This window comes from Rhinopithecus roxellana, chromosome 9 (assembly GCF_007565055.1).
Source record: "Rhinopithecus roxellana isolate Shanxi Qingling chromosome 9, ASM756505v1, whole genome shotgun sequence".
NCBI lineage: Eukaryota > Metazoa > Chordata > Mammalia > Primates > Cercopithecidae > Rhinopithecus > Rhinopithecus roxellana.
The window spans coordinates 141589104-141604418 of NC_044557.1; the positions used below are offsets into that span (position 1 = coordinate 141589104).

The following is a 15315-nucleotide window of genomic DNA, read 5'->3' on the forward strand; positions in this document are numbered from 1 at the left end:
GCATTTGTATTTGTTGTAGAAGTGGGAGGGGTGTTTTTTCTTGGGCAGTGAAAGTCCTCTATAAAAATGAGAGTAAGATGGTCATAACCATTTCACATAGGGAGCTTATCTTTTTTTAAATGTTGAATAAGTTATAAAAACGTCAAAAATATGTACATACCACATTATATCACTAATATTAGACACAAATGTTTTTCTCATTCTCTTGTTGCCACACTACTTTCATATATCAGTGTGTCTCGACAAAAGCATATTTTACAAAAGTACGAGATTCACTTTCTTCGTCTACTAAGCACTGCATGATACACCTGCTAGGACTCAATAAATGTTTGTTTAATAATGACTCATTAAATTGACCCAATATGTTTGTTCCTTACTTTTCTCCCATCCCATTATAGTCCTACAAAATTAGTTCTGTGTTGTGGCTTTTGCAATCCGTGTTTTACCAGGCTGTGCGTGGTTGAGATTGTTTGCAGAGGACATTGAGTAACCTGCCAGTTCTGAGAAGTTTCTGACGTATGCTTTTCTAATTACTCAAAAGCAAATGAATGCTTGACAAATGGGATCTTTGTCTTTTTTCTCCAGAGCAACACAGAAAACCTGACTACACGTAAAATACTTTTCATCTTTAATGGGAAATAAGTATTTTCCTACACAGACCTCCCCCCCAAAAAAGAAAAAAAATACTAGGAAAGAATCAGTGGAAATCATATCTTATCTGATTAAAGCTGTGCGTTTCTATAAGCAGTCCTGCTTCCTGTGTAATCTGGAGTGAATTAAATTCAATTTCATATTGAAGAGATGACCATCACTCATTTATTCATTTTGGGTAACTTAATAATAAAAGCTTTTACTGTTTTAATGTTTTCAAAGGAGGTTTGTTTTCAAAGGAGGTCGACTTGCTTATTCTTTTCTTTTTATGCTGTTTTTTTCTTTAGAAATTTCACAAATAACATCATAATCATAGTACCAGGGAAAAAGGATTTGAAAAAAGTTTACCCACAATCCTATTAGCCCCCGAATCTTTCCTTGGTTTTCCTTGCTTCCTTGCAGATCCTTTCTCTTCAAATATGCAATAGTTGGCCGGGCGCGGTGGCTCAAGCCTGTAATCCCAGCACTTTGGGAGGCCGAGACGGGCGGATCACGAGGTCAGGAGATCGAGACCATCCTGGCTAACACGGTGAAACCCCGTCTCTACTAAAAATACAAAAACTAGCCGGGCGAAGTGGCGGGCGCCTGTAGTCCCAGCTACTCGGGAGGCTGAGGCAGGAGAATGGCGTAAACCCGGGAGGCGGAGCTTGCAGTGAGCTGAGATCTGGCCACTGCACTCCAGTCCGGGCGACAGAGTGAGACTCTGCCTCAAAAAAAAAAAATAAATAAATAAATAAATATGCAATAGTTGTAGAATTTATGTCTTTTACTTATCAAAGTCAAGGTTAATTAAGTCCTCCGCCATAGGCATGTTTTATCTGGTTAAGTGACAAATGGAGATGCTGCACTTTGTTTATCAGTTGTGTTCCCAAAGTTGTATATGACGTGTCCCATTTTCACGTGATCTTCAATCATCAATGAACTTCAGTGTGTCTTTGTTTCTGAGCACTTTTCAGTTGGCCGTGGTCCCTAATCCTTGCTCTTTGTGCATCTCTGTATAAAAATGCTTAAATATTACAGAAGCTCAGCATTTAGTAACTACCTTTCCCATCCCTCCTGACCCCCTCGGTTGGCCTTTATGTAACTTCCACTTTTTACTTCTGAGTTCTTTTTAAGCAGAACACTTACCTTCTAGCTATATGAGAACGGGCTATTTAAGGGTTAGCCAGTGGTAGAAATTGATATGCATTTGATTTGTGGAAGCATTGATAGGTTTTGACTTTTAAAACCTGCCTATTGGTAAAACTGGAGATGTCAACATATTTGCAGATTTTCCCACAAGCGTTTGTGAAGTGTCCCGCTTTGGCACTCTGTCGAGTGGCACAGAAGATCCTGAAGGTGTGTAAAAGTTTATTTTTATCATCGAGGAATGTGTCACTTCTATTTTTTATTTCTCCTTAGGCTTTTCTTCATATTCTTTGACTTACCTGCTTTCACTATTAGAAGCTTGTATTTATATTTATATTGATGTGGATAATGTTCCTCAGTTATTTAGTAATCTGCTAAGTTATATGTTTTGGTAGACAATCGCATGTACAGCTCTTTCATTTTTAGTATTTCTTTTGCATATAAGTTGTACATATTCATTGGAGACAAATTAGAAATAGGTATTAGCAATATAATATATGAAATACAGAGATGAACCCATCTTCTAAATATAATTACTGTTAATATTTTGATATGTTTTGCTTTAAGCCTTTTTAGTGTAATATATGCCTATGTATTTTTTCTTAACTAATATTCTTACCTTGTTTTGTAACCTGATGTTTTTTCAGTGTTAGATTGTTTAGGCTTGCAGGAGGTGGGGAGTGTGACTTTTTGTCTACTTTATTCATTCCATTTTAAAAGAACGTAGAATAATATTTGGCATGGACTTTGGACTTATTTATTTAGAAATCTGAACTATAATAAGCTTGTGTATTTTAGTACAAATTCATACTTAAAGCATGGTTGAATGACAGTTTTAGATTTCAGCAAACTTTGAGAGGTGATTTTTAAAAAATTCTAAAACGTTCACATCTGCTTCACATTCATTGTTTAAAATGAAAACAGAGAAGCTCACACATGCTTGATAAATCCAGAGAATATGAAATGATTACGTTTTTACATGCTTTTAGACGATAGCTAAGTCCTGTAAGGCTAGAGACCCCATCTATATATAAGACATCATTCTACACATATTCTCAGCACAATTCCTGGTGTTTAGTAAGGCCTGAAAAATCTGGGCCAGGTATGGTAGTTCATGCCTATAATCCTAGCACTTTGGGAGGCCAAGGAGGTAGGACTGCATGAGCCCATGAATTCAAGACCAGCGTGAGCAACATAGTGAGACCCCATCTCTACCGAAAATAAAAAAGTTACCTGAGCATGGTGGCACATGCCTGTGGACCCAGCTACTCAGTAGACTAAGGCGGGAGGATTGATTGAGCCCAGGAAGTTGAGCCTTCAGTGAGCTGTGATCTTGCTACTGCACTCCAGCCTGGCTGACAGAGTGAGACCCTGTCAAAAAAAAAAAAAAAAGAACCTGAGTTAAATGGATAGTTGAAGTACAGAGGGACAGAACCTAAAAGATGAGGCAATTCACTCCCTTCCTTGTAGTGAGAGCAAAATTAGCCATCTCTTGAAATATATTTCTATCAACATATCCTTTGAAAATTTTTAGGTTGGACTTGGTGGTTCACACCCATAATCCCGAGGCTGAGCTACTCCAGAGGCTGAGGTGGGAGGACTGTTTGAGCCCAGGAGGTTGAGGCTGCAGTGAGCCAAGATTGTGCCACTGCCGTCCAGCCTGGGCAACAGAGTGAGATCCTGTCTCCAAACAAAAACAAAAACACGAAATTACAATATGCAAACAAGAATGGCGAATCTTTTTAATCACCCAAGGCTGCTATATTCCTTTGCTTGCCACCTAAGCCATTTATTGCAGTCTCTTATAAAGGGACATGTATCTACAGGAAATTGAACTACAGGAAATTCGAGGCTCTGGTTATTAAACCTTCCTTCTGATTGCTCTGGGTCACTGCATCTCTTCTAACAAGTGAAACGCACACACAGCCTTGCTCTAATTGTGCCTGGAAGCTGGGTCACCAAAGGGAAGGATGATGATTCCAGATCAGCTTCTAACCTCCTCCCTTCTGCTCAGGTTGCCTTCATCAGACGTCAGAATGATTCCCTGCAAAGCCGCGCTGACCTTTGCCCGATGTCTGATCCGGAGAAAAATCGTGACTCTGGACAATCTAGAAGACACCAAATTATGCCGCTGCTTATCCACCATGGACCTCATTGCCCTGGGCGTTGGAAGCACCCTTGGTGCTGGGGTTTACGTCCTCGCTGGGGAGGTGGCCAAGGCAGACTCGGGCCCCAGCATCGTGGTGTCCTTCCTCATTGCTGCCCTGGCTTCGGTGATGGCTGGCCTCTGCTATGCTGAATTTGGGGCCCGTGTCCCCAAGACAGGGTCTGCGTATTTGTACACCTATGTGACTGTCGGAGAGCTGTGGGCCTTCATCACTGGTTGGAATCTCATTTTATCTTATGTGATAGGTATGTTTCAAAAAGAAGTCTAACGCGTGGAATGGAAGAAATCGCAGCCCTGTGTCACAGCCCTTAGGTTCAGTTGTAGGTGTTGGGTACGGGTACATCACTTGATGTCTGTGTGTCTCATTTTTGTCATCTCTAAAATGTCTCCTCCTAATTACAGAATTTCCTGGGGTTTTTTTAAAGGCAGTCTCACTCTGTCACCCAGGCTGAAGTGTGGTGGCGTGAACTCGGCGCACTGCAACCTCCACCTCCTGGGTTCAAGCACTTCTCCTGAGTAGCTGGGATTATAGGCACCTGCCACCATGCCTGGCTAATTTTTTGCATTTTTAGTAAAGACGGGGTTTCACCATGTTGCCCAAGCTGGTCTTGAACTCCTGACCTCAGGTGATCCACTCACCTTGGTCTCCCAAAGTGCTGGGATTGCAGGTGTGAACCACGGCACCTGGCCAAACAATTCTGTGATTTTTGCTTCATCTTTGACTATGCCTCTTAGTGGACTTGCAGACTTTTTAAGTTACAATTCTTTATTGCAAATAAAGTTACCACAGTCCACAGTTACGGATTTGAACATTTGATGACTGTTGTATGATTATAAATATCCAGATACTGTATATATGATTAAAATTTTCAATCTTTTGTGAACTCATGTTTATCCTGTAATAGAGTAGCAAACCATGCTATGTTAATTTGCCCCCAGTGACTTCGTATCCTCTGTTTTGTTTTGGGAAGGTACGTCAAGTGTTGCAAGAGCTTGGAGTGGCACCTTTGATGAACTTCTTAGCAAACAGATTGGTCAGTTTTTGAGGACATACTTCAGAATGAATTACACTGGTCTTGCAGAATATCCTGATTTTTTTGCTGTGTGCCTTATATTACTTCTAGCAGGTAAGAAAACCAGTTATGTCTCTCCCCAGGATGAGCCACACTATTTGTCTCAGGAAAATAGGTTACTTCTGAATTTGGGGCCTGAGTTCCCAAGACAAGGTCAGTATATTTATACATTTATGTTACTGTTAGACATGTGTGGGGTTTATCACTAGCTGGAATCACATTTTAATCTAAGTCTAAATTGTGTGCAGTGGTAAAAATAGCGCTTCTGAGTAAATGGCACTTAGCACACACTAAATAACAGGATGAGGACATTGATTTTTTAATAATTAATTGCAGGTTTGCAGGAATAGCAGTGGTTTCAGTAAGGAAGAATGTCTACTTTCTTGGCATTGTTTCATCTTACTAGATACAACTAGGGATATTTGCAATTTCTGGAACAAATTCTGTTTTTCTGACATGCTTTCATCTATATAACGTAGGCCTTTGGTTGTAAAGGAAGCAAGTTCAAATCACCTGTCATTTTGTAATGTTGACATTATGTAGACAAACATACTTAGTACTAGGATTTTTCAGTTTTTGTCAGTATGGTAGCATAGTGGTTTTAAGAGGCACAGGAATTCGAATAACCAGATTTCAATCCTGCTGTGCCACTCACTCCCTTTAGAACATAGAACAATTTATATAATCTTTCCCTCACTCAGTTTGCTCATACATAAAATGAGGCATCAGTGTCTGCCTCCTACAGCCTTCTCATTTGGTTCCTAGTAAGCACTCACATGGTGGTCAATTCTATTTCATAGGCATAGCTAATCCCTGCTCTGTCTCCTTATATTTGTTTTAAGTGTTTGAACATTTTCTTTTTTTCTTTTTTTCTTTTTTCTTTTTTTTTGAGATGGAGTCTGTGTCACTCAGGCTAGAGCGCAGTGGTACTACAACCTCTGTCTCCCGGGTTCAAGCGATTCTTCTGCCTCAGCCTGCCGAGTAGCTGGGACTACAGGCGCCCGCCACCACTCCTGGCTAATTTTTGTATTTTTGGTAGAGACAGGGTTTCACCATGTTGACCAGGGTGGTCTCAAACTCCTGATCTCAAGCAATCCCCTCGCCTCAGCCTCCCCAAAGTGCTGGGATTACAGGCGTGAGCCACCACGCCTGGCCACATTTTCTATTTTGAGTCTCATTCTTACCTGCAATCCTGCTTATACCTATCAAGGATTACACTAAGAGTAAAAACCATGTCTGTTCCTCCTTCTTACTTGCTTTACCCTGAGCAATCTGCCTCATACTTTCTTGTCCAACCTTATCTCTGTTTTCTCCCTTGTTAGAAGAGTGAGACAGAAATATGTTTCTCTTTTGAAACGTTTACTAGAAAATTATATAATTTTGAAAACAGCTTTACCCTTTAAAAAGTGAGTCATTAATTAAATGTTTTATATAGGGATAGGGATAAGAACATGAACAACGTATATAGGTCTAAAATGTTTTGCATTTTGATTCTAATGTCAAGAGAAATTGCATCAATTGTTTTTCAACAAAGATTGATTTTTGTTTTGGTTTCTAAGCAGTCTAGCTTAGAAATAGAAACCAGTCTAGTGTTAAAGTATTTACATTGTATTTTATTTATTTACATCATATTTTATTTTATTTACATCATATTTTATTTACATCATATTTGATCATTTTAATGAACTTAAAATATTCCACTTTAATCTCTAAATGATGAAAAGCATGTAGCTATGACACAGTCAGCACATAGTTTAATTCCATGGCAAGACTCAGGCCTTGGCTCATTTGTCCCGTGTTCATTCACCATCTTATCTTTCTTTTAATTATAGGTGAAGCTTATGTTTTAAACTCTGTCCTTAGAATCTTTGAAGATCAAAACCCCCTATTGGAAATCCCTATTCATATTGTAACACCAAATATCTTGTGACATGAAGCAGTTGTTTTACTAAAGATACACAGGAAGTGTATGCTCCGTTTAGATGAGATATTCATTGAGGTCTAATCTGCCAGTGCGAGATGAGACCTCAGAGTAGACAGTGCACATGCGCTGTTGGGAAACTTACGTGAAATATAAAGGTGGCTTTGTTATTCTCCGAGGTATATAGTAGCGATTCCTAACCTAGCTTACAATTACAGAGTTGGGAACTGTACTGGCCATACAGCTTTCCTTTATATGGTTAATATATGATTCTAGGAATTATACAGGTAGAAGAACAAAATTCAAGTTCTTTCATCTCTGCTTAGAAAAATTTGCTTATTTGTTTCTAGGTGGTATACATATGGGGAAGAAACAAGTAAATCTGTGACATCGTCTTTTCACAGCGATCATTTGCTCAATAGTAAAAGATAAACTTTCTTAGGTCCATAATTCAAATCTTATACCAGATGGGTTAAAGATATACGTATGATAAATATAATTAGAAAAATGCTGGAAGGAAATAAAGTAGATGGTTTGGGTTAATGTTTAAGAGATTTTTTTTCAAGGTAGAAACTAAAAAGGGAAAATTTATTTTTTATTCTAATAACTTTTCTACATGCATATAATCAACAGTAAGATTAAAGGCAGAAACAAACTGGGAAAAATATGTGTTGTACATGACAGGCAGAGAGCGTATGGCATTAATATATAAATAAATTTTATAAATCAATGTATTAGTCCATTTTCATACTGCTATGAAGAAATACCCAAGACTTGGTAATTTATGACGAAAAAGAGGTTTAATGGACTCACAGTTCCACATGGTTGGGGAGGCCTCACAATCATGGTGGAAGGTGACAGAGTAGCGGAAGAACGTCTTACATGGTGTCAGGCAAGAGAGCATGTGCAGGGGAACTGCCCTTTCTAAAACCATCAGATCTCGTGAGGTGTATTCACTATCATGAGGACAGCCCAGGGAACCTGCCCCCATGATTCAGTTACGTCCCACTGGGTCCCTCCCTTGACACATGGGGATTATGGGAGTTCCAATTCAAGATGAGATTTGGGTGGGAACACAGCCAAACCATATCGATCAATATGAATAGAATACCCTAATAGAAAAAATAGACACTTTAAATTGAGCCAAACTTTCCAGAGAATATTTTGATAATAGGAACCAACAGTACAGACCTTTGATGCAGTATTACCTTACAGAAAATTATTGTAAAGAAGTAAATGGAGGCCGGGCGCGGTGGCTCAAGCCTGTAATCCCAGCACTTTGGGAGGCTGAAACGGGCGGATCATGAGGTCAGGAGATCGAGACCATCCTGGCTAACACGGTGAAACCCCGTCTCTACTAAAAAATACAAAAAACTGGCCGGGCGTGGTGGCGGGCGCCTGTAGTCCCAGCTACTCGGGAGACTGAGGCAGGAGAATGGTGTGAACCCGGGAGGCGGAGCTTGCAGTGAGCTGAGATCCGGCCGCTGCACTCCAGCCTGGGCAACAGAGCAAGACTCCGTCTCAAAAAAAAAAAAAAAAAAAAGTAAATGGAAAGTGTAGAAAGATAATTATAAAAGAATTATTATGTCAGTGCTATTTATAATTGTAACAAACAAAGAGTGATCTAATTGTCTATAAATAAGGGATGAATTAAAAGTGCAGTACCTCAATATAGTCTAAGATTATGCAGCTGTTAAAAATGAGATTATATATTTACTGGCACAAAAGAGTGTGTGTGTGTATGTGTGTGTTTGTGTGTATGTACAAAACTTGGGAGGGAAAAGCATGGTTGATCTTTGTTTTTTTTCTGTGTCTTCAAAGTACTTGAATAGGAAATTGATCACTTTTACAATCAGAATATAAAGCTATTAAAATGAGAATAGGTTTAACAAAGTACTTTTTTGGCACAATTGGAGAATTATCTTTGTTTATGTATTTTGTGTGCATGGCAGATAAATGTTTTAGTGTTTACTTTTTAAAAGTTCACAACTGGGCCGGTTGTTGTGGCTTCAGTGCCTACAATCCCAGCATTTTGGGAGGCTGAGACAGGCGGATCACTTGAGGTCTGGAGTTCGAGACTAGCCTGGCCAACATGGCAAAGCTGCAACCCTACAAAAAATACAAAAATTAGCCGGATATGGTGGCACACACCTGTATTCCCAGCTACTCAGGTGGCTGAGGTGAGAGACTTGTTTGAGCACATGTGGCAGAGGTTGCAGTGAGCCGAGATAATGCCACTGCACTTCAGCCAGGGAAACAGAGCGAGACTCTGTCTCAAAAAAAGAAAAAATAGTTTGCAACCATTTACCTTGAAATTAGATGTTACTTTACCTATCATTGGCAAAGATGGCCAAAGTTACTAGAGTTATGTTTCTTAGAAAGTGTGGTGTCTTTTATGAGCACGACCCGCCTCCAAAATTGAGTTGGTTGCATTCAGAAGACCTTTCAGGATTAGGTAATTAACTAATGAATAAGAACTAGCAGTAGAAGTGGATAGATGGAAATTAAAGATATGAATCCTGGGCCGGGCGCGGTGGCTCAAGCCTGTAATCCCAGCACTTTGGGAGGCCGAGACGGGCGGATCACGAGGTCAGGAGATCGAGACCATCCTGGCTAACACGGTGAAACCCCGTCTCTACTAAAAATACAAAAAACTAGCCGGGCGAGGTGGCGGGTGCCTGTAGTCCCAGCTACTCGGGAGGCTGAGGCAGGAGAATGGCGTGAGCCCGGGAGGCGGAGCTTGCAGTGAGCTGAGATCTGGCCACTGCACTCCAGCCTGGGTGACAGAGCGAGACTCCGTCTCAAAAAAAAAAAAAAAAAAAAAAGATATGAATCCTGGTGAAAGAATATCCTAAAGCCCTGTATTTGCCTCAAAATGCCATCGCCTTTCCTGAAGATAAATAAACATGGAAATGCCCTTTCTTCTTCCATAGGTCTTTTGTCTTTTGGAGTAAAAGAGTCTGCTTGGGTAAATAAAGTCTTCACAGCTGTTAATATTCTGGTCCTTCTGTTTGTGATGGTTGCTGGATTTGTGAAAGGAAATGTGGCAAACTGGAAGATTAGTGAAGAGTTTCTCAAAAATATATCAGCAAGTGCCAGGTAAAATATTTGAGAATTTTTTTTTTTTCTCCTTCTTGTTTAAGAAAATATTTTAAGTGTATATATTAGGTCATTTTTACTCTGCTAATAAAGACATACCTAAGACTGGGTAATTTATAAGGAAAAAGAGGTTTAATGGACTCACAATTCCACATGGCTAGGGAGGCCTCACATTCGTGGCAGAAGGTGAAAGGCATGTCTTAACTGGCAGCAGACAAGAGGAGAGAACTTGTGTGGGGAAACTTTCCCTTATAAAACCATCAGATCTTGTGAGACCCACTTACCATCATGAGAACAGCAAAGACCCGCCCCCATGATTCAGCCACCTCCCACAACACATGGGAACTGTGGGACCCACAATCCAAGATGAGATTGGATGGGGACATAGCCAAACCATACCAGAGGGCATATGTGAGTTTCTTCTAGAGCAATGGTTCTCAAATTTCTTGCTTCTGAGACCCTTCTGAGAGGCTGTTCCATTCCAAGACCCCTCTTCCCAAACTCCCTTCAAACTTAAAGGTATAGGTGTGCTCCCTGTGTAGCAACTGTGTGAACCCATGCACCTGCTGGTTCCCAGCCTCAAGCTCTGCTCCGGGTTTAGGGGAAGAGCAAGGGAAGATCCTAACCATTGGGAAAACTTGATCTTTTCCCCCCAGCAGTTTGCCACTGCTAAATAACGACGAGTATTTTTGACTCCTGCATCCTTTAGTTCTTCCTTCAGGACCACCATTCAGTTTTATTGTATTCTTTTAATGCTTTAGTAATCTTCAGACCTTGTTTTTTGGAGAATGTTTTTAGTTGCACAAGCAGACGTAAGATTACACAAATACCTATTGCATGGAATGAGGTACATCTGTATGTTTTTCTCGACATATGTTATTTAGTCTTTCTAATAATGGAAAAAATTAGTATCCTATAAACGTATATAGTTTTTAACATATAATAAAATATTCAATTTCATTAGTGTCAATCAAGATGAGGATGTTTTGTTTCATGTTTTTAAATGTCTTCTTAGGGAATGTTAGAGATGTGTACTCTGCCTTACTCGATGCTTTATGAGTTGAAGAATGGATTCTCCTAAGAATGAGCATCTATGAGAAGAGGAGGTTTCTGGTCTTTGTCCCAGAGCATGGCTCATATGTGGAGTCTCTGCTCTCAAAATCCTCCCTGGCTGTAGGTTCAGCTGAAGCTGGTCTGGGACTTCTACATATGCTGTCAGTCAGCCTGTAATTGGGTGTCAGTGACACAGGAGGGTCATTGTTAGGTACCATTGTTAGGGGCACCACCACATTCTGCAGCACAGGGTGAAGAGTAAGGTTTTAGTTTTATGTATATCAGCTTCAAAGAGCTGATAAACACAACCACCTTCCAAGGATATAGTCTGAGACAAGTTACCAGAAGGAGAGTTTTCTGTCAAAGTGATTTTCCACTGTGTTTGTTCTCTTTCTTAGAGAACCACCTTCTGAAAACGCAACAAGTATCTATGGGGCTGGTGGCTTTATGCCTTATGGCTTTACAGGAACGTTGGCTGGTGCTGCAACTTGCTTTTATGCCTTTGTGGGATTTGACTGCATTGCAACAACTGGTAAGAGCAGTGTCTTGGCTCAGTGTAGAAGAATGGGTGTTCCTTGTCATGCACGAGTACCCGTGTGTGGCAGCAGAGGGTCCAGGAAAGAGAGACGGATTTGGGATAAGAAGGGCACTAGTTCCAGACCCAGCTGTGACACGTGCTGCCGATGATAAAAAGAAAGAATGCAACTCTCTGCCCTTGGTTTCCAGTTGGTAAGTTTGGGAGAGCAATTCCTATTCCTCAGATAGTAGGAAGATTCCCTAAAATAATGCATATGAAAAATACTTTGCAAGCTGTTGATTACTTTATAAATGTTAGTCATTATTACCGTCCCTAACCTTCTGTCCAGAAGTGCTGTCACATGGGCCATACGTGATGATCATGTTCTTAAATGGTCTGTTAGTGGGAGAAAAAATATTGTGCCTGTTCTTTCTGTGTTATCTTATACAACATCATCATCATGCCAAAGTCACTCTCTGAATGCCTCCTCTATTTTTGTGTCTTGGTATGGCCATACATTTGACCACGTTTTGAGTATTCAATCTCATTAGTGTACAAAGTATGCTGTTTTTTAAACTGAAATTAGAACTTCATACAAATAGATGAAATAACTTCATCTGAAGCTTTCATACTTAAGGGCCTACGGAATGGCACAGCAGTCATTTAATCTCTGTAGATGAATCATTTTCCAAATGGATTAAGACTGCTATTCTGTCTCAACACTTAACAGTGCTGATATGTTATGGTTTTGATTGGTTGTTTGGTTTTTTTCTTTCCTGGAGATAGGAAACTGACTGGCATGACTTCTCCTCTTCTCCCTCTGGGAATTGGTTTTTTATGTAATAAGAAAGTACCTTGAAGAATAGAGGAAATTTCATGTAAAACAGATGGATCGGCCGGGCGCGGTGGCTCACGCCTGTAATCCCAATACTTTGTGACGTTGAGGAGGGTGGATCACTTGAGGCCAGGAACTACTTGAGGCGGGGAATTAGAGACTAGATTGGCCAACATGGTGCAAACCATCTCTCCTAAAATACAAAAATTAGCCAGGTGTGGTGGCACACACCTGTGGTCCCAGCTACTCAGGAGGCTGAAGCAAGAGATTTGCTTGAACCTGGGAAGTGGAGGTTGCAGTGAGCCAAGATCACACCACTGCACTCCAGCTTGGGCAACAGAGCAAGACTCTGTCTCAAAAAAATAAAATAAAGTAAAATAAAATAAAATAATATAGACCAAGATAAGAAAAGAAAAGGGACAAAAGCAGATAAGAATTACCCTGGAGAAAAGGAAGAATTTTGCACAATTTAATTTCTTTACCTGTTGATGTTTTATGAAGCATCCACATCTTTTGTTTATATTTCCTTAGGTGAAGAAGTTCGGAATCCCCAGAAAGCTATTCCCATTGGAATTGTGACGTCTTTGCTTGTTTGCTTTATGGCCTATTTTGGGGTCTCTGCAGCTTTAACACTTATGATGCCTTACTACCTCCTCGATGAAAAAAGCCCCCTTCCTGTAGCATTTGAATATGTGGGATGGGGTCCTGCCAAATATGTTGTTGCAGCTGGTTCTCTCTGCGCCTTGTCAACAAGGTACATTGCGTGGCCTTTGGGGCAGGGGCTGTTTGGGATTCTACAAAGTAGTCAGTGTCTAAAAATTTGCTTTTGTCTATTTAAAAAGTATCCTAATAGAAACAAAATATTGTGCAACTTTGTATTTAATGATTAGCTTGCTCAGAATTTCCATATAAAAATCTTAAAGGATAAACTCCCCTGCTGTTAGTTCAGAGTCAGTTTTTGAAGATAGTGATGGTCCAGGCTTCAGTAGAAATATATGTGGCATTGATACACACACACACACACACAAATATATCTGTGGCACATAGTCATGTATATAGGCATTATGAAACTTCAGGATTCTTGTCCTAAAATGTTTCTCCATTGGCTTTGGTGATACTTGTAGTTCTTCAGACATCTGAGAATGTATGTACAGACTTTGCATATGCTACACTCTGTTCGAGTAATACTGAGCCTATGTGAGTGAACACTTATGCTCTGTCTTTTAAAAATATAATGTGCTTTTTATTGTGAAACATGGAGACTTTTTCTTCTTAGCACCAATCAGAGTGCAGTTGGTCTAGAAATAGAAATTATCATTCTTAAATAAATGGTGGCAATTCATATAAATATGTGAAGAGAAAAGGGTCATTGAATCTCAAGTTTTCAGATTCTCAGTAGCTGCTTGTTTGAATATTTTAGAACTCATTTCCCAGGTTTCCTGAGCTACCCTCATTTCAATTAACATATGATTATGAGTAAGATATTTCATTCTCATTTTTTATCATGCCATACGGTAGAAGAGTCTTGCAAAGAGAAAATTAATCTTTTTTACCAGATTAGTAATGTTTTAACTGAAAATAAGGTTCTAAAAGTCTGAAACTAGAAAAAGAAGTCTTTTAGTGTAATTCACCAACCTAGCTTTATTTTTCCCCTTCAAACTCCCTTTTATTTTCTATGTAATAAGAAAGTACCTTCAAGAATAGAGGAAATTTCATGTAAAATTTTAAATTGAAATTTGAACTTCCTACAAATAGTCTTTTCTTTAATTACTTACCATTAAGACAATATAAAGTAGCAATTAGACACCCTTGGTTTCTCAGCCATCTGCTAGTGTTGAGGTTTATTTATTTATTTGAGACAGGGTCTCGCTCTGTTAAGCAGGCTGAAGTGCGGAGCATGATCATAGTTCACTGAGGTTCAAACTCCTGGGTTCAAGTGATCTCCCCAGCTCAGCCTCCTGAGTAGCTAGGATACAGGCACGTAACACCATACCTGGTTAATTTTTTATTTTTTATAGAGACGAGGTCTCGTTAAGTTCCCCAGGCTGGTCTTGAACTCCTGGGCTCAAGTGATCCTCCCACCTCAGCCTCCCAAAGTGTTGGGGTTACAGGCATGAGCCACCACACCTGGCCTTGAGGTTTATTTTGAATAGCTTCAAGTAATTTCCAAAGTCTGAACTCTGAAGATACCATGCCCCCATGGCCTGAGAAGGGATGGGCAAAGATTCATCTATGACCAAGCTCAACAGAGCCTTATTAAAGATAAAGAAAGGCCAGGCATAGTGGTTCACTCTTGTAGTCCCAGTAGTTTGGGACATCGAGGCGGGAGGATCACTTAAGGCAAAGAGTTCAGGACCAACCTGGGCAACATAGCAAGGCTCGGTCTCCTCAAAAACTTCAATAAATTGGCTGAGCATGGTGGCATGTGCCTTTAGTCCCAGTCGCAGTTACTTGAGAGACTGAGGTGGGAGGATCACTTGAGCCCAGGAGTTTGAGGGCACAGTGAGCTAGCTATGACCGTACTACTGCATTCCAGCCTGGGTGACAGAGTGAGACCCTGTTGCAAATAAAATAAATAAATAAGAAGGATTTTTAAATAAAATACTTTTTTTGTTTTCTCTTACATGGTTATTTTTCACAACTAAGTAATGTGTGAAATGGTGCAGCTAGTAAACAAAAGTAATTCCGAACATCTCAAGCAAAAACTGTCTTACTAAACTTCAGTTGCTAACTTTTCATTGTGGTCCCCTCTGCATACTACATTTACGTAAATTGATCTTCTTTGCCTTTTTCTACCTTGATTATCTTATGATGCTGGGGATTATTACTAACTTGATCCAATATCAGCGTGTATGAGAAAAAATACTGGTA

At 39.9% G+C, this 15315-nt stretch overlaps 1 protein-coding gene across 4 annotated transcripts in view; it reads left to right on the top strand.

Annotated features, from left to right (window-relative positions):
* The window catches only part of SLC7A2 (solute carrier family 7 member 2), a 70850-nt gene that overhangs the window by 43183 nt on the left and 12352 nt on the right, over window positions 1–15315 (top strand). For all 4 annotated transcript variants that reach the window (XM_030937905.1, XM_030937903.1, XM_030937902.1 and 1 more), the window contains 5 exons: window positions 3794–4191; window positions 4918–5073; window positions 9874–10039; window positions 11491–11624; window positions 12976–13198. In XM_030937905.1, coding sequence (XP_030793765.1) covers window positions 3816–4191; window positions 4918–5073; window positions 9874–10039; window positions 11491–11624; window positions 12976–13198 — 1055 coding nt within the window. In that variant the 5' untranslated portion in view covers window positions 3794–3815. The remainder of the gene's footprint in view (window positions 1–3793; window positions 4192–4917; window positions 5074–9873; window positions 10040–11490; window positions 11625–12975; window positions 13199–15315) is intronic.